The following is a 25,046-nucleotide window of genomic DNA, read 5'->3' as shown; positions in this document are numbered from 1 at the left end:
CAGCTTCGCCGCGCCGTGAGGTGACCGCCCCAGCGGGAGCCTCCTCGGCGGCGCCCGTGAGGCCCTCCAGCCAGCCGCCAGCGCGGGGGGCCGCTCGGGTGTCCCCTCCCACGGGGAAGGGCGCCCGGGGGACGGGGAGGGCTCGGGAGGAAGAAGGATGCCCGGGGAACGGGGAGGCCCCGCTGCCGCGGCGGGGAGCCGGGCTCGGGAGGGCTCCGGCCGCGCCGCCCTGTGAGAGCAACCCGAGCGGCCCGCGGGCGGGACGGCGCGCACCGCCCTCCGCCGCCTTCCCGTGAGCCTCTGCGCCCGGGGCGAGGGGGTCCTGGCCGGGCAGCGGCGCAAGATGGCGGCGGACAGTGAGGTGAGCGCTTCCCGCTCCCCTCCCCTGCGCTCTGCCGCGGCGGCCGCGGTGGCCGCGGTCTCCCCGCTCACTGCTTCTCCCGCTCTCTCCCTGCAGCCCGAGTCGGAGGTGTTTGAGATCACGGACTTCACCACCGCCTCCGAGTGGGAGAGGTAGGCGTTGCCGCCCGCCCTGCTCCCCTCGCCGCGGCCGCCGAGGGGGGCTGAGGGACCCCCTCACCGGGCTCCCCCCTCACCGGGCCCATCCCCCTTCACCGGGCCTCGGCGCCGCCGCCGGCCTCGCCAAGCGTCAGGCCGCGGTGGCCGGTAGCGGCGGCCCCCGCAGCTGGGCCCGGCGTTACGGCCGAGGCTCAGGCCGCAGCTACCGAGTTGGGTTAAGAGGATCTAGGCAAACTGTTTCTGAGCTTAGTGAAAGGTCTGGCTTAATACCTCCTTGAAGGGGGTTAGAGTAAACATCTCGAAAGCTTATGTGCTTTCTTAAAGTACTCGCCCAGTTATTAAAGTAGTCGCCTCATAGCTGGAGCCTTTCAAAGTTAGTAGAACAACGTACATGGTTGTGAACGTACATGTAAGGTGAAGAATGCTCTTGTGTTCTTAATGCATTATTTTTTAAAAGGCTTTTTCCCATAACAGTGTCCGTGACAGGAGACAGCAATTCCAAGCACTGCTTTTTAAATCTGTATTTAGTTTATAATTTTGTCTCAGATGCTTATTTGTCTGTGGACAGTGAAACAGCAGTATGTGTTAGAAGTAATATGCTGCAGTACCAGAAAAAGGTGAGATTCTGTCACGGCTTGAACATGCTTGTAGCAGTTGCTAAAAGTAACTAACATTTAAAATGTAAACATAGGAGGACCTTCTTAGTTGTACTAGGAAGCAGTTGTTCCAGTTTTAGACTGATACTTGGGAGGGGTTTTTTTGTTCTTGGTTTGTTCTTTGGGTTTGTTTTAAGGAATTTGATAGTAGGACAACATATTGCCTGCTTTTTGGTGGCTGAGTTACAATACAAGTTTAGTGTTCAGCAGATGTTAATGCCTTTTCCTCTCCTTAATAGATTTATTTCAAAAATAGAAGAAGTATTGAATGACTGGAAACTTATTGGGATTTCTTCAGGAAAAGCTCTAGAAAAGGTCAGTTGCTGCTTCTGAATTTTCTTTTACAATTTTAATTACTGACTAGGAATACACGTCTATATTGCATGGGGTGCCATTTTCTTACATGTGGCAGATTTTGTATTGGGGAATTTTGCTTACGAAAGTGGCAATTTGACAAACAGTTGCTGTGAATTTATTGGTGGGCTGTCTGCCAAACAGGCTGTTTCCCTGGTAAAGTTGGATCTTCATATAGGGCCTAGTGATTTTTTAGTATTTTTTTTTTATTCCTAGTTTTGAATCTGGAAACATGGTTGAAGCTGTTCTAAATTCTTAAGGAGCTTCATTTTGCCCTGCCTTGTGCCATTGTCACACGTCAGACGCTTATGGTTGAGGTTTGCCTAGTACTATCTGTGAGTCAGTATGTTTCGTAGATGAGAGATATTTTTTTCAAAGTCTAATTAGGGCATTTGTAGTGCTTTCTCAGTCCTGTAAAATGCAGAGGAAATTGCTGAACTTTTCTGCATGCTGCTGCAGATAAATTCAGCTGTTTCAGATTGAATGGCTGCTATATTTCCAGAGGAATTTTATGATTCTTAATTTTAGTCAGGATATAGTGTATTCACAACAAAAACTTAAATTATCTAATAAACTAGTTTTCCACCTTAGCTGTCAGTGTATTCCTCCATGTTGTCTTTCCAGACCAGACCTCTCTTCTTGATTTCTAGTGAGAAGACACCCTATACAGATCAAAGGATTGTCCAAGTTGCTTTATTTTATTAGAAACACACAATTCTGTACAATATTTTTTCCTAGTAACTTTCCTATGCTCTATTTTTGTTTAAAAATTAATTATCCTTACATACATAAAGTTTTCAAATTACAGATAAAAATTCATTTATCAGTGAAAGCATATTCAAAGTAAATATTAAAGAAGAATGATGTAGATAAAATACCAGGTGGGAAGCTTCTGTCTTTGGGAAAAGTTCAGGGTGCATATGCTTAAGATGCATAGATGCGTATGAGAGGATATATCTGCCACTTTATTGCAGTGTAATTCTGAATGCTTCTCAGTGATATCTGGTCCTCGAGATGAACATGATTATTGGCAACACGAATTAGAGCATTCAGCTACCATTATAAAGAAGTGCTTTGAGAATTTTTTTTTGAAGTTAAACAGTGTTTAGCTGCTTAAGAATAAATATTTAGCAGTAGAAAAAGATGGATAAATATTATGGATCCTGTGGGCAGTATACTTTTTAAGGCTTGTGAATGTTAACTGAATGTGATCAAATAGTATCTTTTTTTATATGCAGGGTGTATATACCACAGGAGCATGGGAGGAGAAATCAGATGAAATTTCATTTGCAGACTTCAAATTCTCAATTACCCATCATTATCTTGTACAAGAACCCAGTGACAAAGATGGGAAAGAAGAACTGGTAGAAGGTAGCTGATAGTTCACTTACATAGCTGTAAGGATACTACAAAAGGCAGTTTCAGAATGTGAAATTCACAGTGTGTTGATTTGCTTCTGTGTGAAATTTTCTGGGATCAGATGGGTGTGATCTGACACGCTTTTAGTATGCTTTGCAGTCAACAAATTGCTTATATAAGTAAATTGCAAGTCAGCTGAATGGATGCTGATGCTCTTCTCTATCAATTTTTTTCACAGATGCCCTTCCTCTGCCTATGCAAGACTTGCTGTGCATGAACAATGACTTTCCTCCCAGAGCTCACTGTCTCGTAAGATGGTACTTATGCTGCTTCTCATCTTTAATACAAATAAGCGTAGCAATTGAAAAATATTTGAAGTTGACACAATCACATCTGTATTTTTTGCCATTGGAAGTTAAAGCTTAACTAAAATGATTCCTCATACTGGACGCAGGCAAGGAGTGCAAAAAAAGCCCACCATAGACTAGTTTTCTTAGACTAATTTTCATAGACGAGCTAAGCTTTTATATTGATAATGTTTAGACGCATTCTGAAAAAGGAAAGCTGCAGCATTTTAAGAAACTGTGACAACCATATGCTTGCTAATGCAAATCTTGAGCATGTTATAGCATTGTTCTAGAGAGACTGGTTTTGTGTATAGATAGCTACAGTTTTTATTAACATAAAGTAAAAAACCTCAGGACTGTTAGATCTGGAAGTCCTCACATGATTTTGAGTACAGGGTTTGAGTGCTGTTAAGCTCCAGCGGTTTGTGATTTGAGAATCTGCAGCACTCCGCAGCACTCTGTGCCCACTCACTTCTTGACCTCTCTGAAAGAGGCGCTCACATCGAAATAACAGATTCCACAGTCTGTTGTATTCAGGTGACAATATTGCTAAAAAATGTGTGGTTTAGCTGGCTTGCTAAAAAAACACAAACGTGCTCTTTTTTCGTTCTCTAAGGTATGGCTTACGTGAGTTTGTGGTTATTGCTCCGACGGCAAATAATGATGGGGTACTTAGTGAATCCAAGTGTAACCTTTTGCTGAGTTCCATTTCCATCGCATTGGGGAACACTGGCTGGTAAGCGAAAGCATAAACTTTTTACATGTCCAGGTAAAACTCTAGCATACTGCTATTGTGAGGAAAAAGTACTAATTTGTTAGCAAAATACTTTCAGAGTTTGTTGCATTTGCACCATAACATTGTTACAAAAAGATTTAAAAAAATTTCCCATGGAAACTTTATAAGATTGATTCCATGTGTTGTTTATATTCATTATTGTTTAAAAACCTTACAGGCTTTTTAAAAGCTGCTAGAAGTTATTGGAATAACTGGTATACAAAATACAACTTTTGAAAGGATTTGTTCCCTATACATGGTATCAGTAACTTTCTAATTTTTCTCAAAAAATATTTAGACTGAAAACTAGGTAGCTGAAGTCATGGATAGGGCTGTGCTTATGACATTTTTGTCATATATGTCAGCTTGTTAGGCGTTCCATTTAATGGTGAAATTCACAGTATTTTTCTTTGATTCCTATGAACCATTTTAAGCTGTGTTGCATTAAGAGAGAATATATTCTAAAGAATAAGAAATAATGTTGAAATTATGTTAAAAGATGTAGCTAGTAGACTAGAAGACAGTGTGACATTTCAAATAATCTGAAATATTCCCGTTTAATAGTCAGGTACCACTGTTTGTGCAAATACATCAGAAATGGCGACGAATGTATGTTGGAGAATGTCAGGGTCCAGGAGTTCGAACTGACTTCGAAATGGTTCATCTTCGCAAAGTGCCAAATCAGTATACTCATTTATCAGGTTTACTGGATATCTTCAAATCGAAGATTGTAAGTGCATCTGAACATTTATAACTGATACTAAGAATGATTATTGTATTACCTGATTGCTTGTGGATTCGCTTCTGTCTTCTAGGGATATATATTTTTTTTAATAAGAATGAGGCTTACAGTGCTGATACCAACAAAATCTTTTTCCTGCTATCACCAGTACCTAGCGATAAAGAAGGAAAATTGGTATAGGTTTTGTTCCTCAAATGTTACCACCTTCTTCCATTGCTATTTCCACTGGCATGTGAGGGAGTGTGTGTTTTACAGTCTCCTTGCAACAATCCTCTGTTACCCCTCCACAAAACAAACTGTTCTTCTGTTTAAGAGAAGGGAGGGTTGAGGTGGGTTCTTAATTCCGCTGCTTTGTAGCTCTCCTAGGTAAGTTAAGAGTGAAAAACAGCCTGGTGAAATACCAGGAGTCTGGGGAAGTTGCTTGTTTATGGACTGGTGTGGCTGACTGCAATGCTTCACAACTGGTACTGGTAGTCGGCAATCTCATCCAAACGCTGAGGGGAAAAAAATTCTTAGTGAAAACCTAACTCATTCTGGTCAGATTTACTTCTGAATTACCAGTTAAATGGAGCATATGAGTGTCTCATGCATTTTATCTGTGAATGTCTTGTTGAATAATGGCTTTACTAGTAATACTTGGGGTGTTGCAGTTCTGATAAAATCAGCTCTAATACAAGTTATTTTAACTAATTTATGTTGGAGGCCTGGAGTGTTTGAGAGGATGTACTCTTTACATTGAATTTTTCCTGTAATGTTTTTAAGGGATGCCCTTTAACACCACTGCCTCCAGTTAGCATGGCTATTCGGCTTACATACGTGCTTCAAGACTGGCAGCAGTATTTCTGGCCACAGCAGCCACCAGGTAGGAGGTTTATGTCCTCAGAATAACTTGTTTTAAGATAAGCAGTCAGTGCTGAAGAAAATGTTCCCGTATCTTGCCAGAAGAATTAAAACATTTTCTGCATTACTAGGAAAGGCTTCAGTTAAAACTGAGTACCATCCCACTCCCTATGACAGGTTAGCAAGCTTAAAGCTGCTCTGAAATCATGTCTGTGGCTTATGGTTGAGACAGGTGTTTTGGTTAGGGCTGTGCTTAGAAATATGCTTTTTTTATTAGCATTTAGAGATACAGTGAGACTTCTAAAATGGTAGTATCTGTTTGGAGAGGAAAGGGTGACTGATTGTGGATCTAAAGAATTCTGCCCTGAATTCCTTAGGAAAATGTTTGGATTCAGGTTCTAGTAGTGCTAATACTTTACAGGAGTATTTCCGTAAAGTAATTGGTTTTAATACTTCCCTATTTAAGAGTATTAACAATGGGAAAGGGAGAAAATATTGTATGGACCTCACTTGAGGTAAAAGTTTGGATTTTTGTTGTTTTTTACACAATGCTAAGTAAGCCAAGGAGTTGATTGATTTATTTTTTTTTCATGCAGGAACATTTTCTGATCAAGCCTTTTGTTCTAATAGCTTTGTATAAGGGGAAAAAGGGGAGAAGTAATGTATAGCCCTGAATCTGAAGTACACGCACCAGACTTGATAAATTTATGTCATAGTGATGCTGTGGAAACCAGAGTGAGTTTGCTGGCTTGGTACTCTGTTTACAGTGAACTCTCATATGCTTGCTTGGTGTTAACACGTTTTTGCTTGGGTATCAAGGATTTGGTTTTAACAGAACAATTTCTATATAGATGGCATCAGAAAATAAATTATAAACTTCTCTTGGCTCAAAGGGAAACAAATGTACAGGAAAAAGGTAGCTGTTAGTTCCTTCTTAGCATAGATTTTATTAGTGGTGTGGTATTTCAGGCACAGGGTGGTGGAGCAATTAAAATGCCTGAGTTCTTCTGGACTTTGTAGTAGTTTTATGTAACAAGTTTAAAGTATTTAGGGCACACTTAGACAAAACCTGTGTGACCTTGGTCTGGTTACTTAATTGTTTGGCTTTCCTTGGCTTTCAAAAAAATACTTTCTTATAGTAATCAAAGGTATGTTTTGAAGAAGCCTATAATGAAGTTGATCCCTCTGTGTTTGTACCTAAGGAATGTTGAAAATATGTTTAAAGAGAATCCTGCTCTTTAGGGTCAGAGAAGGTCAGTGCTCTTTTAAGTGACAGTTTCTCTTTGTAGATAAACCAAGTTTACATAAAGAACTTGGGAAGCTGGTTCTACAGATTTTAATTTTTATTATTTCTGCAGACACAGAAGTTGGTGATTTCTGTAGTCGCTCTCTGCCTTGCTATAGTTATTCATCAAGTCAGGATCCCTGATTTGAGGTGAATGAGTTGTACCACTGATTGTATCTCTTGATTTGAGCAGTTTGAAAAAATGCTATTCTTTCAGAGGATTCTGGTTACGGGAGCTAGTGGCATAGTGTATTGCAGAAACTGGAAATGAACATCATTTTTACTGCTGTTGCTACATGCAGTTGTGGTTTTACATTCATTGTGAGAAACTAGACCTGTACTTTATTACCCTCACTTATTTAGCTCTTCTCAAATAAACCCAAAGAATTTAAATGTCTTTTATCTTCTCTGGAGAAGGAATTATGTAATTAAGTTATCCAAGTACTTCATCTGCTCTAATATTTTGCTTGTTTTGTGTGTAAATAGTTTGCCAGATGCATCTAAAATTAAGGATCAGATGCTGTAATAGCATTATTATAATGGCATTCCAATATGTTATTACCCATTTTAAACTTTTGTTCAGTGAAGGCTGTCTATTTTTGGTTTATATATTTGAAGGATGTAGCATGGGAAGTGGCTGAGGATGCTGGGAGGCATCTTTAAGTACCTGGGATTACAAGGAATCTCCCAGATCACTGGGTTATATCTTTAACTATAGGAGATGTAACATATCACTCTCTTCATAAAATAGTCAGCCTTTTAGAAGTGGTTGATTTTTCACTCTCCAGAGTTGCTCTTTTGGAGTCTTCCTCTTCTGCTTGGAATTGATTTCCTGCCTAAATGTTTTTCTGCCAAATTTGTGTATCTTTGTTCTTGTGTCAGCATTTACTCTTTAAGGCTGCCTTTATAGTTACCATCTTTGCCAGTATGAAGAAAGTAACCTTCCCTCAACACAGATTACTATAATTTTATCTGTCTTTTTGAATGTCCTGTTGTGTGATTACTTCTCAGTTTCTGCTGGAAACAATTCGATTGTATGCCAGGATTACGTTTTCATAGCTCTGTCACATTAGCTGCTCAGCTGTGCTCTGGTCATCCTGCATGCTACTGTGAAATTAAGATGATATGCTGCTTAAAATATTCCATAAATTCTGTATGGAAAATTTATCGATCTGTCTTCAGATATAGATGCTCTAGTTGGGGGAGAAGTTGGAGGCCTTGAGTTTGGGAAGTTACCATTTGGTGCCTGTGAGGATCCTATTAGGTAAGATAAGATTTGAGAAAACTGCGTTTTACAGCTTCCTTAATGGAGGGCTTAAAGGTACGTTATTTCAAATCTTAGCTTTGCCTGCCTATTGCTTAGCGTGCCTCTAACAGATACTTAATTATTCAAGCACATAAGAAACATCAGTGAAAAGTAATGGTCTAATAGCAAAGATGACCATTTGCAAAATTGTCTAATGATAATCAGAGTTCTAGTATGTAAACCTTTTGCCGTAAACTTCTGGAGTACTCCATTTATGTCTGAAACTATTACATTGAAATATACCTTAACTAGCGAGAAACTTTAAAAATTAAAGGGTTGGACTTATTCTCATCTTAATTTTGACATTTGTAGAAGACTTAAAATAAAGTGGGTCTGTAAACTGTGTTATTACATCTCCCTGTCCTCTCCTGTACATCCCATTACCACTCAGCAAATCTAGGAAACATTTTGATGTGTTGGTGGTTAATGCTGTAGGCAATTCGTGAAAGCTGTTTTGTACCTGGATACCTAAAATACAGTGTGCAGTCTCTCCTTTCGTAGAGAGGAGTTGTGGAAGAGTCCTGTGTGCCAGGTACTAGTAAAGTTTAGTGCAGTAGTGGGTGATGTGCTGTAGAATAACCAACAGAATGTATGCAGCGAGAAAACTCATTGGAAAACATGCATGTTTGTAGCTGTAGCTGCAGAGTACCTAGAGGGGCTTAAATATGAATATCACAAATACCTTTCAAGATCTTAACTGTGATGGAAAGAACACTTTCTACTAGCACTGAAAGATTTAAATCTTGTTTTGTTTCAGTGAGCTTCATTTAGCTACTACATGGCCTCACCTAACAGAAGGTATTATTGTCGACAATGATGTTTATTCGTAAGTATTTTGTCTGAATTGCAAATATCTAGAAGTGTACTTTATCTGTTGCTTAAGTACAGTAGTTAACATCTAAAACATTGTGTGTGGCTTTGTGTGTGAAAGAGAACTCATTCTGAGGAACGCTAAGGTCAGTTGATAGAACATCTCTTTTGGGAAAATGCCACCTTTCTAAATGCATTTTTGTGGGAGAAAATATTATTGTATCGTAATCTCAACAGAACATACACCTCCTTTTTTTGGCATATTCCCATGCTAGACTTAATTGTGTATTGCATATTTCTTGAAAAAGATTATGGTGGAATGTGGAAAGCAAAAAGAATTAACTGGTTGACATCCCTCTGCCAAAAACTGTCATCCAGGTTTTCTGCTAAGCCTCCTAAAGAACAGTGTATCCTGATACTTAAGAAAGAAGAAAAAAAGTGGTTTATTGTTTTAATTAATGCAGAAATGAGTTTTCAACATCAGTACACTTTAAAGGAAGACAATTTAGTTCTACCTGAATTGTTCTCATGTTTCTTATGTAGGTACATGAGAACAGGGACTCTTGTTTGCATATTAGAGAGAGTGTCATGTTCTCCTATGTAATGTGTATATTATGGCTTCTGTGGCCTAACTGGCTATGACATTACATTTATCGAGAATTTGATACTCATCTCTTGCATACAGTGACAACATGACACTTTTTTTTTTAAGTGACTTGGATCCTATTCAAGCACCCCAGTGGTCTGTGAGAGTCGGAAAAGCAGATAATCCTCAGTGTCTATTGGGTAAGACATAAGAATTCCCTATCTTCTTACGACTTCTAAGCTGTTGTGAAGTTGGGATTGCATGGATGATTACCGGCTGACCTCTGTTTCCTTACAGCCTTTTTTTTTTAAGTGGATGTTATTTTGGGCTGCTTCTTCAAGAACACAAGTTTTGCAAAAACAGACGTTTCTGTTGTAGGTTATTCTGCATCTGTGTACCATCAACTTCATTGCTGTTCTGACTTCACCACGTTCCAGAGAATAAGCATTTACTCTGTGTGTTCTGTGAAAATTTAGATTTCCGAGAATCTTTACGTTCTATTAAGTGCCCTTTGCATATATCCATTTCCTTAGATGCATCAATCTATTTGACAGGCAGGATTGCTATGCCTGGAGAGCTGTACTGTTGTCTGTTCTTGCCTTTTAGCTTGTGGGGAAAAAGGCTTCAAAACTAAAAAAATTAACATGCTGCACAAGTTTCACCTTGCTTTGAGTGAAGAAGTAAGTTAAACTGAATGCAGAACTGTGCTTTGGAGAGGTGGCTGATAGCTGTCTTAAGTGTGCATTTCTCTGAGCTTTAATTGTGTGGTTTAAAGATATTTGTGCTTCAGGAAAAATTATCATGTTCTTTCAGATTAAAAGATAAAATGTATTGTCCCTCAGGCATAATTTTGAGAGTTAGCTTGTTGTTCAATGAGATTTTTAACTGAGTAGCTGTTCAGAAACTTCTTTTCTTGTACAGGTGACTTTCTTACTGAATTCTTCAAGCTTTGCCGTCGGAAGGAGTCAACTGATGAGATACTTGGAAGGTCTGCATTTGAAGAGGAAGGAAAAGGTAAAACTAAAATCTTGTTAATTTGTGTGAATTCTTTTAAATTGTTTCATGTTATTTTACTTTCCCTATCCCCTCTTCCTGACTGCAGATCGATCAGTATTTATACTTCTAACTGTTAGGCATTTTCTGTACTGCTCCTACGAATTTTCTGGTCAGTGCTACATGGTACGATTTCTCATGAATTCTAGGCCAGCTTACCTCCCAAAGCCCAGAGGACAGTTGCCTCTGTTACAGTTGGTGTTTTTTTCCCACTGGAATACAAGAGTTTAAAATTTTCCTAGTGGGTGCAAGAGTTGGTTTTGAGCACACGTCAGATTTGTACATGTTGTTTTATGTATTTTTTCTCTGCTCTTTTCTCCTTTTTTAAGTACTATGTATTCTATGTTTCAACATCCAGTTTAAAGAGTCTTTAAACTGGAAGTTTGAAAGTTTAAACTTAAGTTTGAAAGACTTTGCTGTTATCCTCTCTGTTTTAAGGTATTTTAAGGAAAAAACAAAAAACCCAAACAAACCAGAATTATCTGACCAATGGGTCAGACTTTGTCCCAGCAGTATAGATACTGTCATCTTTTTGATGTCCCTTTCCCTTTCTTTTGCTTTTCTTGCTGTATACGGTGAACATTCCCTTCCTTCCTGCCTCGTCACCTCTTCCCTCCAAATATGGCCTGTATGGATGTATTTTCTTTGGTAATACTTGGTCGTAGTTTTGATGGAGCTCGCTAGTCAGCTTAAAAAGGTGTTAGACTGAGTAGGACGTGTGTTATTCCTAGTGCTTGACATGCAGTCTCTTTAACCCTCCTTATCTCTAATGTTCCTGAAATGTTTGCCAAGGTGAGGTTTTTCAGGCTGCTGGTAGTTTTTTACTTGAATTTGTCTGCCCTCTCTTTAACAGTATTTATTCATTTTAAAGTTTACCAGCAGCAACTCTGGAAAAAATCTTTTGATTTGAGGAGTTTACCTGAGGGCTCTGAAACAGAATAGTGTTTACACAATGTAAGGTTGTATATGTAGCGATTAATACTGGGTTTATTTTCTCTGCCAGTAACTGTCTGCAAGTGTGCATTACTACTACAGTAGGTGGCAGGCACTAACTACAGCCAACTCAGTCCAGACTGCATTCAGTAAATTAAGTCAAGGACCCTGTGACTCCTTTGTGACCTCATTCTGCTGCTTATCTTTGTGGCTAAGAGCAGTGAATATCAGGTATGGAACCTGACAGCACAGGGGTGTAGCTCTGGTTAACAGGGTGTTAAAAATCAATACAAGATAAACAGACTGTATGTTGACAGGTGAGCTTTTAAAGAGGGATGATCTTGTGTTTGTGTTTGTTTTGTTCTAATTGTTTTTATTTTGTTTTATAGACGTTGCTGATATTAGCCATGCTTTGTCAAAGCTCACAGAGCCAGCACCAGTCCCAATCCATAAATTATCAGTCACAAATATGGTTCACAGTGCAAAGAAAAAAATTCGCAAGCACAGAGGAGTGGATGAATCACCTTTAAACAATGAAGTTCTGAACACTATTCTCCTGGTAAGTGAGCTGTCTGTGCACACTGAATTCATATAGAACATAGATTTCATGGTTCCACTGATGTGTTTGGTTTAGAGTTTGTAGCAGAAGTATAAAGAAAAGTGTCTGATGTTAGCTCCATCGTTTGAATTGCATTGATCAGCTTCTTGAAACAGCCAAAGTCATTACAAGTCTGTGCAATATAAGTGGACTGAAAATGAACTCTGCTAACAGTTTTAATTACAGGGATTGCTGGGATGTAGCCAGCAGTAGTTTTACGGAGAAGCTGGGAAAAATCAGGAAAAACACACTGATGGAAGTGTTGAACTTTTTTTTGGTTTTGTTTTTTCAAGTTCTTATTTCCTGATGCTGCTGACAAAGTTGCAGATGGATTTGAAAGCAGAACTAGCCCTACAGCAGGAAACAATCCTCCTCCAGAGACTGAAGAATATGTAAGTTTTACTGACTGGCACTCCTGAGAGATAAAAAGCAATTTTGAGTGTGTGTGTTCATACAGACTTTGCTGTGTTTACACTGTGTCTTGTAATAGACAATTTTTGGAAAGGGGAATTTACCTTTGTGGAATCTCTAGGTAAAAATAGTGCTGCTTGTTTTTTTTTCTTCCCCCTTCTAATTTCTTCTTTTTCTTTTTTTTTTCTTCCAAAGATTGTCATTTTTGGTAGCTTATACTTAATTAGCACCTTTTATATTGACAAGCATGAAAGAGATCATATCATTTTGGAAAAAATGCCATTTTTTCTGTATTTCTTGCTTTCATTTATTTCTTACGTAGAATCTCTTCGGTCAGTTTAAATCTGCTCCTTCTGATAGTCTGACGTACAAACTAGCTTTATGCCTTTGTATGATAAACTTCTACCATGGAGGAGTAAAAGGAGTGGCACATCTTTGGCAAGAATTTGTGTTAGAAATGCGCTACAGATGGGAGAACAACTACCTTATTCCAGGGTAATTTTTTTTGTTTTGTTTTGTTGCTTCGTCATAGAAAATGTTCTTTGTTTCAGGAACAGAGTGAGTTCACTATGACTTTGAAACATACTGTTTGGGTTTTTTTAAATTTCAAATGCTATGTTCTGTTTTTATTGCCTTACTTCCTTAAAGCAAGAAAGGATAGGGAGTAGGGAAGAGCATCTGTGTCTTCCTTGGAAAACTTAAGGATGCTTTGGGAAGCTCAAGTTGAAGAGCACTCCATTGTGTGAATGAAAGGGGAGGGCAGGGAGCTTATCCAAAAGCTTGGCTTCTAGTTTATTGTTAGATAAAAATGAAGGAGCTGATATAGGGAGAAACAGCTGTACCTTGTGGTGTAGTTTTGCCACTTTACTAAGGGAGCTGTTCCAAGTTCCTGCTGGCGTAACAGCCTTTCAGGCAGCTCATGCTGTATCAAGTAGTCCAGCCCTTCCAGGTTACGTCCGCTGCAGCAGAGTTTGTTGCAGAGCAAATGAAGGATTCTGTCAGGATGAGATATCAATGTGGAGCAAGAATATATGTTGTCCTACCCCACCGCCCCCATCCCCCCCTTTTTTATTTTTTTTAAATGGCATGGACTGGCCATTTATTCACTGGTTTGTCCTTTCAAATGGTTACACTAACATAAAATGGAAGTTGACTCTATCATTGCAATTTTGAAAGTAAAGTCAAAGGTGCTTAATTTCTGTTTGAAAACAGTTACCCTTTAACTCCCTTTTAACTTAAATGGAAAGCTGCCCAGGAAATGCAGGGTGTGTCCGTCTCATTCTGGTGCCAATGATCTTTCTCAGAAATGACCTCTAGGAAATAAATGTAGTTTAACTTCTGGGCTTGTTCAGTCATGAGCTTGTCTTCTGAGACCGTAGAAGAGCTGTGTAGTTCTAACGGTGGGATTGGGTTCAGTGTGGGTATTTGCCCCTCTTTTGCATTTCATGTGATTTAAGAGCACGTGTGTGAAAGATTCAATTTCATAATTGATAATGGTTACACTTCTACCTTTTGTTAGATTAGCTAACGGCCCTCCTGATCTGAGATGTTGTTTGCTGCATCAGAAACTTCAGGTAAATATCCCAAATTTAAAAATTATTTTTCCTCTAAGGAAACTGTCAAAATTATAGCGGTTACTAGCTAAATATGTTGTTGTAGATGTAGTTGTTCTTGTAATTTTGGGTGTGGACTTCATTTCTTGGGAAGATCTTTGTTATAGCAACAAGTTTGATGGAATTATTATCTTGTAGATTTATGTAAGAAATTTTTGGTGACTCCAAGTTTTTCTGTAACATTGTTTCCATAAGAGAAGTAATTGCTAAACAATTATTTTTTTTCCTTTAACTTGTTAGATGTTAAATTGTTGCATTGAAAGAAAGAAAGCAAGAGATGAGGGGAAGAGGGGGAGCGTGTCTGATCGTTCACCTGGGGGTGCTTCTGGTGATACTGGAAAAGGAGGAGACCACTCTGGAGATAACCCTGATAAGGAAAAAGAAGTTGGCAAGTCTTGGGAATCTTGGAGTGACAGTGAAGAGGAATTTTTTGAATGTTTAAGTGACACAGAAGATCTTAAAGGAAATGGACAGGAAAATGGAAAGAAGGGAGGACCAAAAGAAGGGAACAAAGAGTCTGTAAACTTAAAACCAGAAGGTCGTCTGCATCCACATGGAAAGCTGATGCTGCTGCATCCAGGAGAGCCCCTCTACATTCCAATAACACAGGTTAGGTAGCAAGAGTTGAGCCAGATGCGCAATATGACTCTCATGCAATATGGCTTTACACCTAGGATTGTGAAACTATATATAGTTTGCAGGTTATAGTCTGTTGTTAAAATTAAGTGGTTTTGGCCCAGGACCTTGTTTTCCATTTTTAAATCTTGAGGAGGCTGTTAAACCAAAATCTCACGTGCTCCTTGTTTTACTTGAGAATGGGTCTCCTTACCAAATTTCACTTAAACCAAGTTTTTTTTAAACAAGAATTAAGCTGCCTTGCGTACCTTAAATCCGGGATTCTTTTTATTGCCAGCTCTTAAGGCACCTTCCATCCCCTCCTAACTCTTCTTTTCTGTAAAGCAGGAACTGCTGTGGTTCTTCTACCAGGAGAATTCCTAGCTGACTGATCAGAGTACTGGATCAGTTTTGCTGGTTTTTTTGTTGCTTTGTTTTTTCCTTCTTCTAAGAGAAAGATTTTTCAACTCGCATCAAAAGTCACCAGTTTTCAGTATCATCAAACTACTGGAAATGTTACCTGACACAGACTGCCTTGCGGAGTGACTAGGGAGGAAATAGGAAGTGGTGGTGTTGGAGGAAGTAGTTTGAAATCAGCCGTGCATGAGGAGTACAGTATTTTTTATTCACTTCAGAGAAGTTATTTTTAATGAATATTGCTTTGCGTGGGTAAAAGGTATTAGCAGAGTGTAGTCAGGCAAATGTTGTCAATTAATTATGCGCTGACAGTATCAATGGCAAAAATTCTGCATTGCTTTAGGTAGATTTTCAACCATCACAACAAAATAGTATCAGTCAAACACTTCCTGGACTTCATCTGGATTTTGGCATTTTAACAATATGTCCTTATATTGTTACTTCAGTCTCAGGCTGTTTTCTCTGTAGTTTCTTGTTTTTAGTGTCTTCTTCAGATGCATAGCTTTATGGTAAACAGTTTAAGCAGTAAAGAGTTACGATTATTCCCTTGGAGTACAAAATAAAGTAGAATGAACTTTTGGTGACAGGGAGCTTTCCACTCCTTCCTTAATCAGGGCTAAGTCTCGGAGAGGCTATTTGTCAGCTTGGTTTTTTTCCACGTTACAGGAACCAGCACCCATGACTGAAGATTTGCTGGAAGAACAGTCTGAGGTACTGGCAAAACTCGGGACATCGGCAGAAGGTGCTCATCTTCGGGCACGCATGCAGAGCGCCTGCTTGCTGTCAGATATGGAGTCTTTCAAGGTAGTACTCCTTGAAGAATTCTGTGAGGCTGCTTTCTTAAACTCTCTCTCTTGCTTGTGTTTAAAAATTTTGAAGTTTTTTGACAGTTTTTTTTTTTCTTCTCCACAAAACAGTTTCAAAATAGTTTGAAGTTGAAAATAAAGACCTATTGGTAAAGCTCTTACTCATAGATTTTGAAATATTTTATCTAGCCTGTTATGCTGTAACGTTCCAGTAAATTTGCACAGTGATTGTGGAAAGGGAAAAAACCCCACAAAACATACAGTTCATAAATTGGGAATTAAAATGCAGACCAGCCCATGCAAAATGATGTCAGGAGATAACTGAGCATCAAAGTCCTGAATCAAAATTACATGTCTCTTACTCCCACCACTTGTAGGTTTCATTTAGTGCCTCTTACCTGTACTTTTCACTGTGTCTAGCTTTTTAAAATGCACCTTTAATCAGACTTCAAATGGATAGAATATGAAGGTGGTGTAAAAGAAAAAAAGAATCTATTAACATGTTCACAATTTTGTATTTGGACTTTGGGGAGGTGGACATAATTTTTTACGTAAAGTTAATGATGTTTTGTTCTTTAGCAGGAGGGTAAGTTACCACTACTTAAAAGTCTCTCTTTGTACAGCCGTTCATCAAATTGGGATTGGACTAGCTGTGGTTTTGAGTAATTTGTTCCATGTCTCTTCGGAGCTCTGCAGAGGGAGCTAAGAGCACATACACAACTGTCATCAAAGGATCCCAAAACTCTAAAAAGATTGGTGATTCTGTTGTGAAATAGTTTCTTTTTTTTTTTTTTTAATTATTGCCATAATAATGGCAATGTTTCCCTAAAAGGGTACATATATGTACTGTAGAGTAAGAGTATTTATATCAATATCAGTTTATTAGCTGCGACTCCTGTCATATTAAATAAAGGTAGTGGGTTTATTTCTATGGTGCAAGTGATCTAAAAACTCAATAATATAGAACTATAATCGGAAGCAGAAGTGCACTCTTGATAGATACATTGAATAGAAAACCAGATTTCCTTTTATCTTCTAGACCTGTGGATGTATTTATTTGTGTTGACATTGCATCTATGAAAAATGGAATTGTTTTTGTTTGGGGGAGATTTTATTTTTCAAGTTTCTTTTTGAAGGAAGAAGAAAAGATTAATTTTGTTACTGGAGTGTTAAAAGACGGAAAGTTGATGCTGAAAGTGTTATTTATGCAGCCCAGTGATTCTTTTGGGCTTAGGCTGTTTTTCATCTAAGTCTTTACTGGTCTAAGCTTATACATAAAAAATTAGTTAAAGTTCACACTTAATGCATGTATCACGTACCAGACAGCAGCTTTGGTTAACAGCGTAATTTTGAGCTTGCCTGAAATAACTGTTAAATGTATTGATTTGGGGCGGCAAGAAAAAGCTTTCTTTGTATTTGTTGATGGTGTGGGTTTTACCCCTTGCCACTGTCTGGGTTTATGCTTTGTTCCTTCACTCTGCCAGCTCTCTTTCATAGTGTGCAGTTTGGTGACTGTGGACAGAATTCGAGTTTTGGTTCCTAGCCTGTTCTCTGCCTTCCTACCCAGATTATCATGTTCTTATAGGATTTTTCAGGCACAGATTTTATCTCCTTTTCATTCCAGGCAGCTAATCCTGGCTGTTGTCTGGAGGATTTTGTGAGGTGGTACTCCCCTCGGGATTACATCGAAGCAGAAGTGGTTGATGAGAAGGGGAACATAGTCATTAAGGGTGAGCTGAGTGCCCGAATGAAGATTCCTAGCAACATGTGGGTAGAGGCCTGGGAGACAGCAAAACCGGTCCCAGCTCGGAGGCAGAAGAGACTGTTTGATGACACTAGAGAGGCAGAGAAGGTAAAAAGCACTGTGGCTAGTGATCGTCTGATCTGTGTAATGCTTACAGCAGCCCTTTCTTCTTCCTCCTTCTGCAAGGTTTAAACATCAACAAGTCACTGCACTGTGTTCTTGGAGTTACTAAACTTTTTGTGCATGGCGCGAGGTTAATCAGAAATTCTTGCCGCTGCATAACAGTGTGTTTGAAGTATCTAAAATAGTGTGTGGAATGTAACTTCACAAGCTGTATTACTTAGGTCCTTCTTTGAATTATTAGTAAATAAAACAGGTTTTTATCTGCATGTATGTGTTAGGAAACTGAAGTGTTCCTAAAACATAATTATTTCTAGTTTCATTCTAACCTGTTGAGACTGTAATCACTGAAAATTCCTGCAAAACTACTTGAGTCCTCTCTTACAATGATGCTCCCTTCTTGTGAATTATTCCATATAGGTGCTCATCCTTCATAGTTAACCTTATCTTTGGGAAGTAGTTTTGATCACCAATATATTGATTTTTCTAATGTTCTAGGTGCTTCATTACCTTGCAGTTCAGAAACCAGCTGACCTTGCAAGGCATCTCTTGCCTTGCATCATCCATGCAGCTGTACTCAAGGTAAAGGAAGAAGGTAAATAATGCTTCATAATTTATTAAGATATTTTAGGGTGAACGCTGATACGATAATTACAACTTCTTTGTTTCTTTTCCTCCAAATAGAAGCACTAGAAGATATATCTTCAGTTAAGAAGATTATTAAGCAGATAATATCCCATTCCAGTAAAGTTCTACGATTCCCTGGTCCAGAGGACAAGAAGTTGGAAGTAAGGCTTTTTAACTGGCGGGTGCTCAAAACCTGACAGACTTTTGCACTGCTCACAGGAGTGCTAAAATAACATCTTTTCATTTTCACTTTTATTAAACTCCTGCAGGAAATCATTGCTCAGATCATGAGTGTGGAAGCTATCATTGCCAGGGCAAGGTCTCTGAAAGCAAAATTTGGGGTAGAGAAATGTGAAAATGAGGAGGAGAAAGACGACCTGCAAAGGTGACTGCTGATTTTTTTTTTTCTCCCCCCCCCCCCCCGCCCAGTGTTGTTTTGCTCTTCCTCTGTTGCCCTTTTTATGTAGTTTCAAAATTTAGGACAGATTCAAGTGGTGATAATACAGAATACTAAGGAGTCATGTGTAGTAGCTATAAACGTTAGGTGTCTGTAGGCTACCTAGAGATGTATGTGGGTACCCAGAATGCTCCTCTAAGTAACCATCTCTTTGAAAACACGTGATACAGGTTGTTTTAATGGAATTTGTTTTTATCTTGACAGCACTGGGGACTTAGTTTAGTTTTTCATGTTTGTAAAAGGTATATTTGATTAACTTTGTTACAACAGAGGTGAAATTAGAAGGACTAGGAATTCAGTATTTTCTATAACTACTATGGAATGAAATACACCCCACCCCCCAAGTTACGCTTTCTTACTCTAGTCTCTTTACTATGGGAAACATATTACTGAGGAACCATATGAATGAAAAGCAACAAGCCAGGTTTCATTGCTTCACTACCTGCTATCAGATTATTTACTTATTGCTAAAGATGGCTAACATGTACCGTTAAAAAACCCAACCAAAACCCAACCAACCATGTTAACTTCTCGCTGCGGTGCTGAGAGGGAGCGATTGGTATTTTTATAATACCTGTTGGGAGTTCGGAGGAACGGTGTCTGACCAAAGCAGTATCTTTGTGCTCAAAAAAATAGTCATGTTGTTACTACTACTGTGTGGCCAACACCATGACGGCTTTTCATGTTGAATTTACACATCTGCATTAGGAGCCTGGGTTCTGTTTGTGGTTAATTGAGAGAAGCAGTCCTTTCAGAGGCTGAGTTGCATTAAGTGGCCCTGCTGCTGGGGTTGCAATGGTAAATGGTTCTAGAATTCTGCCCCTCCTGACCTGACGTGGGAGGCCGCTGTGTTCAGCTCGGTTTTGACCTACGTAACCTATGAAAGAACAGCTGCTTGTATTAGCACTAAAGAAAGAGCAAAAGGTAGGAAGGAACAACTGAAGGCTAAGGGGGGGTTTAGTCTTTAGGGTAGAGGGAGAGGAGTAAAGGGATGAAAAGGTGATGATGGTGTTTGAGTGGGATGCTGAGAAATGTCAGGGTTGTCTTGCTTTTTGCAAATGGTGCTAGGTGGAGACCTCCTCACAGAAAACAGTTCTGGTTTGAGATTAGCTGAGAATTAAACATCCCTTTTTCCTTTTCAATAATTTGTACCACCAGATTTGTAAACTGTCTCCTGGAGCAGCCAGAAGTATCAGTTATTGGTGCAGGAAGAGGACCTGCTGGCAGCATTATTCACAAGCTGTTCGTGAACGCTCAGAGGGTAAGAGAAAGCTCTTGGCTGCTTTGCAGACACTTCTGATGTAAGCAGTATGAGGCAGCAACTTATCATATGATACCAGTTTATTTTGTCTGCATATATGCATGTACTGTCATAAATGTGCTTGAGGTTTTTTTACGTTTGTGGTGTTCCGACATGATTTTGGCAATAACAGAGCCTTGCAAGATGGAAGAAGAGTAAGTGACCCGGGATGTTAAAACAGTCAAAGCCAGCTAGGTAGATAAAGGTGTCACCAACGTTTAATTTGCTTCAGAGGGTGACATCACTAATCCATTATGGCACAAATTTCAGCTTTATTCAAGTTACACAATATATGCAACATCACAGCAAGAGCAGTCAAGCGTGTTGATTGTTTCACATAGGAATGCAGAGAAACATGTCATAACATTTAGTATTTTAGGAGGAATTAACTTTTTAGATTGAGGCTTATACTTGAGCTTTCTTCTGTGGAAACTAGTGTGCTTAGGGAAGTTTCAGTTCTTTTTCAGTACAACTCTACATGCAGTTCACTTATTGCCAGTGTTGCGTCTGTTCTCTAGAAACCCTTCCCCAGCCTCTATTGGTATAGATATTCCCTTTTTCTCTTAAGCAGATTCTGTAATAATTAGCCTTAAAGTACTGATTTCCAAACTTCTTGGACTGCAGTCAGCCTTCAGTTTCTGTCAGAATTACACCTCTTGATAGCATCAAATTATCTGACTAAAATGTAAATACAGTGGTAATAACAAGGTTAGCGTAAGTATTGCAGACATCTTAAGAGCCTGAAACCCTGTTGAAAATCATTGCTATAAAAATGTTGTGATTGGGTATTAATCTCTAGTAGGGTATGGATGCTTTTGTAATAATCTGTATTTTGCAAGTCAGCATAAAAAAAGGACCATTCTGAAAATAGCCCATGGTTGTTATTCTGAGAAATGAAAATCGGAACATTTATTTTATCCTTCTAGTCTCTAGGGAAAATCTGATTGCAGATCTCAACTTGTCAACCAGCCTTACTTACAGGCTCCCCTATGAAGCCCAGGACTGTGCCCTGTAAGTGTACACAAGCGTATGCGCTTGTCTCTTTAATATTGAGGCACTATGTTTTTAAAGGGGAGTAAGAGTTTCTAGTGTCAGTGTTAAAGATGTATGTACATTTCTAGGGTTTTATTTCCTTTGAGATACCAGTGACTGAAGCTTGGTTACAGAAACTTTCCACTAGTAGCTGGTCACTGTTAATTAAGACTTTAGTAGGACAGGAGCTAACTTGCTACAGGCCCCTGCTGGGTGTTGAATCTGCCATGAATTATTTCAGTTGACACCTGATTGGTAAATAGAAGTGGAATGACATCCTTGTTCATTATTTTTTGAACCTGGACTCATCTCTGTGAGTTGTGTAAAATGTGTTGTTGTATTCTCAAGTTTTCTCAGGAAAATTATGATCGCAAATGCATGTTCTCAGAAGTAGAGTGCATGATGTTCTTAAACCTACAATCTCCTTCTAACCTCTTGTAAGCCACCTCTGACTTGCCTTTGTTTCTATCTTTCATCACTGGTTCTTTTCTCATCCCTTTCCAAGCTGACTGAGTCTTCTGATGAGGTAACCAACTTTGTCCCTTGTTTCCCACTCATTTTCCCTAGCTGCATAGAGCTGAACCTTTCAGTAGATACAGTACAGCAGCCTGATTTAGTTTGTGCTGTTGTTCACATACTAAGCATAAAAATAATTTTGTGTTTCCAGAATGGTTTTTCCTCATTCATAGTTTGTTTTTAGAGCCTACCAGGTAGCAAAAAGAGAGAGAAATCTTTTTTTAAAAAAACCCAAAATTCCAAGGCAAATGGAAAAAAAAACCTCTTCAAGTGACTATTAGCATTTTCTGATGCTGAAATATGTGGCCATGACTTTATATTCTTCCCTCTTGCTGTCACTGTTTTTTGTTTATTGAACAGCCAGGTATCTGGGGCGGGAGGCAGTGATGGACGGTACCTGAATGTTGCAATCTAGACAGCAGGGCTTCCTGAAACTACTGGGCTTTTTGGACAGAGGTAGATGTTTGGGGAAGAACTGGGGTAACTGCCAGAAGTGTAGCCCAGGGAACATCCTCTTGGTTAGTTTCCTAGAATTGTTCTTGTAGGATCAAGCGGCACTTGTCCCTGGTGATTTCTCTGGTGGCACAGGCTGCAGAGCGGTACCAGGGCCCCGCTCCTGGGGAGGGGGTGGGAGCGGAGGTGCAGTGTGGCCCACGAGGGTCGTCCAGTGGATTCTGCCCCACCTCAGGGGGACACTGCCAGTCTTGAGTTGTGTACACTTAAATGAGGGCCCTACTTGGGGGTGGGTGTGTGTACACATACGTGTATGCAATCAGGGAATGGTTACAGGGCTGATTGCAGCATGTCAGCCCTTCTTCCACTATTCAGATGTTAGTGTTGCTGCTTACCAGCTCTGAGGCAAAGACTAACTGTGGAGATTGCAGTGTCTCGCTCTGCACTGCCATGCTGGCAAGCCTCTCTCTGGCCGTGAACACACATATTGCAGTAGTATTTTGAGTTGGAAAAGGCAGGTGACAATTAGTCTAGACTCCAGTAGCGGCACTGATGATTTTTAAAGGAAGGCTGGCTTGGCCTCATGTAGCCACAGTGAGTGGAGGGGAGGGCCCTCCTGCTTGAGAAGGGGGCATTTTGTGTGGTCAGAACCCTTGCTTCACACCAAAAAATCAGGAGCTTCATCTAGACTGAGCTTCACCATCTACACGTGAAGGTTCTTCCATCCGATTGTGTGCAGTTGATTTCTTAACATCCCATTAGTGTCTTGCTCTGCTCTGTGTGCACATAAAGCCTTTTGATGTGTTCACCATTTCTAATCTTCCTCTGTTCCTCCTCAGAAACATTTTCTGAACCCTATCGTTAAGAAACAGCTTGCCCTGTAATTATACCTCTGCTCTTGTTTAAGGTGGCTGCAGTGCCTCCGCTTGATGAAGAATTGAGGAGATCGGGTTCATCGGAGGAGCGAAGGCTTAACACGGGGGTAGTTTCAGATTTCCCACCACCCACAGGTCGTGAGGTGATTTTGCGCACAACTGTCCCCCGCCCTGCACCTTACTCCAAACCGTTACCCCAGCGCATGTACAGCGTGCTGACCAAGGCAGACTTCCGACTTGCAGGTGCCTTTTCAGCAGATACAACCTTCTTCTGATGTAACCACCTGTGGTCATCTTGGGTGTCTTCACAACCAGCGTGCTCTTCATTTTCCTGCAGGGAAGTTACTGTTACAGAGGGATGGGCTTGTGGTGAGGAGACAATACAGTCATTGCTAGTTGACAGAGTGTCATGTTCCCAGGCACAGAGCTGAATGGGCAGCCGAGCAGGGTGCCTGGAGCAGCTTCACAAGTCATTTCAATCAGAATCTTTGGGGAAGAAAGTTTGGCTATCTCCTCTCTGTCCAAAGGGAGTGTAATATTTTTTTTGCATTAGCTTGTTGAATAATGGACATGAATGAGCTGTATGCAAATAATTCATGGTGAAATTCATGCAGAATGTGCTGCTCTATGGTTCTTAATTAGATTTTATCAAGTGACATTAGTTACTGAAATTGATGTGCAAACATTAAGTAATTTGTATTTATTGCTAATCGTATTTTTTGGTTAATCACGAAGTTGCAATGACTTCTAAACTATCCTTATTTTCATTTAAAATACACAGTACGGTCTAGCTCATGGTAAACTCTCCTAGCGTTGCAGCAGTTGTCCAAAAAGATCTTGTTTTGGCCGCTTCTCCCAAACAGAAATAAATATATGTGGGGCTGTAAGTGGACCATAAGCCTGATACGTGTCAGCGATCCACTTAAAGCTACTTTATATCCTGCCCTGCATGCAAGGGCCAAAGCTGGATGTAAATGACACACACAGAGGCATTTCACTGGAAGCAAGGCACTGGTTTGTAGAGACCCGTTGAATACAGGATCTGTCCTTGATCCAGTAAGACAGAGCAGTTGTGTTGCCTGCTGGAAGCTAACCCGCTGGCTATCGTGCAGACACCATGACGTCTGTGTGCCAATGCTGCTTTACAGTGTTCTTCGTTTCAGTGAGAATCGGCAAAAGATCAGCATTACTTTACAAAATGAAATGTAAAAAGAGCTACAGTATTGGTGACATTACTCAATAAATCAGAACTTACTGGCTTTCAGGCTTCTTTGGGTACCAGTCATGGTTTTTATAAAATACTTGCTAAATGTCATTTTTGGATGAGCAGCACTTGTGACTGTGACTATATACAGTCATATATATATAGTGACAGTTACCCTGAAACTTCGCTGAGGGGAACAGGCGTCAGGGGTTGGAGCGTTTCCCTCAGAGCTGTATCAAGTAGAAATACATTATTCAAGGTAAAGAAGCATTAGGTCTTCTTCAGAGAAAATCTTGTCACAGAATTTGTTCTCCAGGCTGTTTGTGTGTTTTTTACCTGAGGCAAATTCCTCTGATAAAAGACAAAGACCAATTTAGCTGTCGTTTAACTGTCTAGCGTCTTTAAAAGAAATGGCACGAGGCTCATTACTAAGTAATCCAACTTCTTCCCTGATACTCTTGGCTTCCTCCTCTCCTGACTGCCTAAATGACATTTTACATTTAAGTGGGGCCTCTCGGAAAGGCTGTATGAACCTGAAAACCCCTCACTTGCTTATCAGGCTGTTCTTACTTGATCTTTCAAACTGCTGAAGCGATGATTCCTCTGATCATCCTTAGAGAACACAAACATCGTGTCATGGTTTTGTCAGGTAGGTACCCAAAGGTGTCTTTGCTGGGTAAGTCCAGTTAGTTT

General features: G+C 39.8%; 1 protein-coding gene across 6 annotated transcripts; it reads left to right on the top strand.

The window, feature by feature from the left end:
- Nucleotides 1-228: 228 nt before the first annotated feature.
- RAB3GAP1 (RAB3 GTPase activating protein catalytic subunit 1) lies at nucleotides 229-24,408 on the top strand. Of its 6 annotated transcripts, XM_037397042.1 has the most exons (25): nucleotides 230-361; nucleotides 458-513; nucleotides 1,415-1,490; nucleotides 2,768-2,900; nucleotides 3,127-3,205; nucleotides 3,852-3,971; nucleotides 4,575-4,740; nucleotides 5,515-5,614; nucleotides 8,060-8,141; nucleotides 8,941-9,009; nucleotides 9,706-9,779; nucleotides 10,501-10,593; nucleotides 11,955-12,124; nucleotides 12,457-12,555; nucleotides 12,897-13,069; nucleotides 14,094-14,148; nucleotides 14,428-14,796; nucleotides 15,886-16,023; nucleotides 17,650-17,877; nucleotides 18,388-18,484; nucleotides 18,574-18,677; nucleotides 18,786-18,901; nucleotides 20,132-20,234; nucleotides 21,811-21,831; nucleotides 23,182-24,408. In XM_037397042.1, the coding sequence occupies exons 1-25, from the start codon at nucleotides 344-346 to the stop codon at nucleotides 23,422-23,424; spliced, it is 2,982 nt and encodes a 993-aa protein (XP_037252939.1). In that variant the 5' UTR covers nucleotides 230-343; the 3' UTR covers nucleotides 23,425-24,408. The 6 variants fall into 6 exon arrangements, with proteins under 6 accessions (XP_037252944.1, XP_037252939.1, XP_037252940.1 ...); XM_037397043.1 differs by lacking the exon at nucleotides 21,811-21,831; XM_037397045.1 differs by lacking the exons at nucleotides 21,811-21,831; nucleotides 23,182-24,408 and adding an exon at nucleotides 21,200-21,802.
- The last annotated feature ends 638 nt before the right edge of the window (nucleotides 24,409-25,046 follow it).

The sequence above is a fragment of the Falco rusticolus genome, chromosome 8 (assembly GCF_015220075.1).
Source record: "Falco rusticolus isolate bFalRus1 chromosome 8, bFalRus1.pri, whole genome shotgun sequence".
Classification (NCBI taxonomy): domain Eukaryota; kingdom Metazoa; phylum Chordata; class Aves; order Falconiformes; family Falconidae; genus Falco; species Falco rusticolus.
This window is presented reverse-complemented; position numbering and strand designations above follow the sequence as displayed.

Coding starts and splice junctions, on each gene's coding strand:
- RAB3GAP1 (XM_037397042.1), top strand. Junction 2,901..3,126: donor GAAAGAAGAACTGGTAGAAG/GTAGCTGATAGT, acceptor TTTTTTTCACAG/ATGCCCTTCCTCTGCCTATG. Junction 12,556..12,896: donor CTCCAGAGACTGAAGAATAT/GTAAGTTTTACT, acceptor TTTCTTACGTAG/AATCTCTTCGGTCAGTTTAA.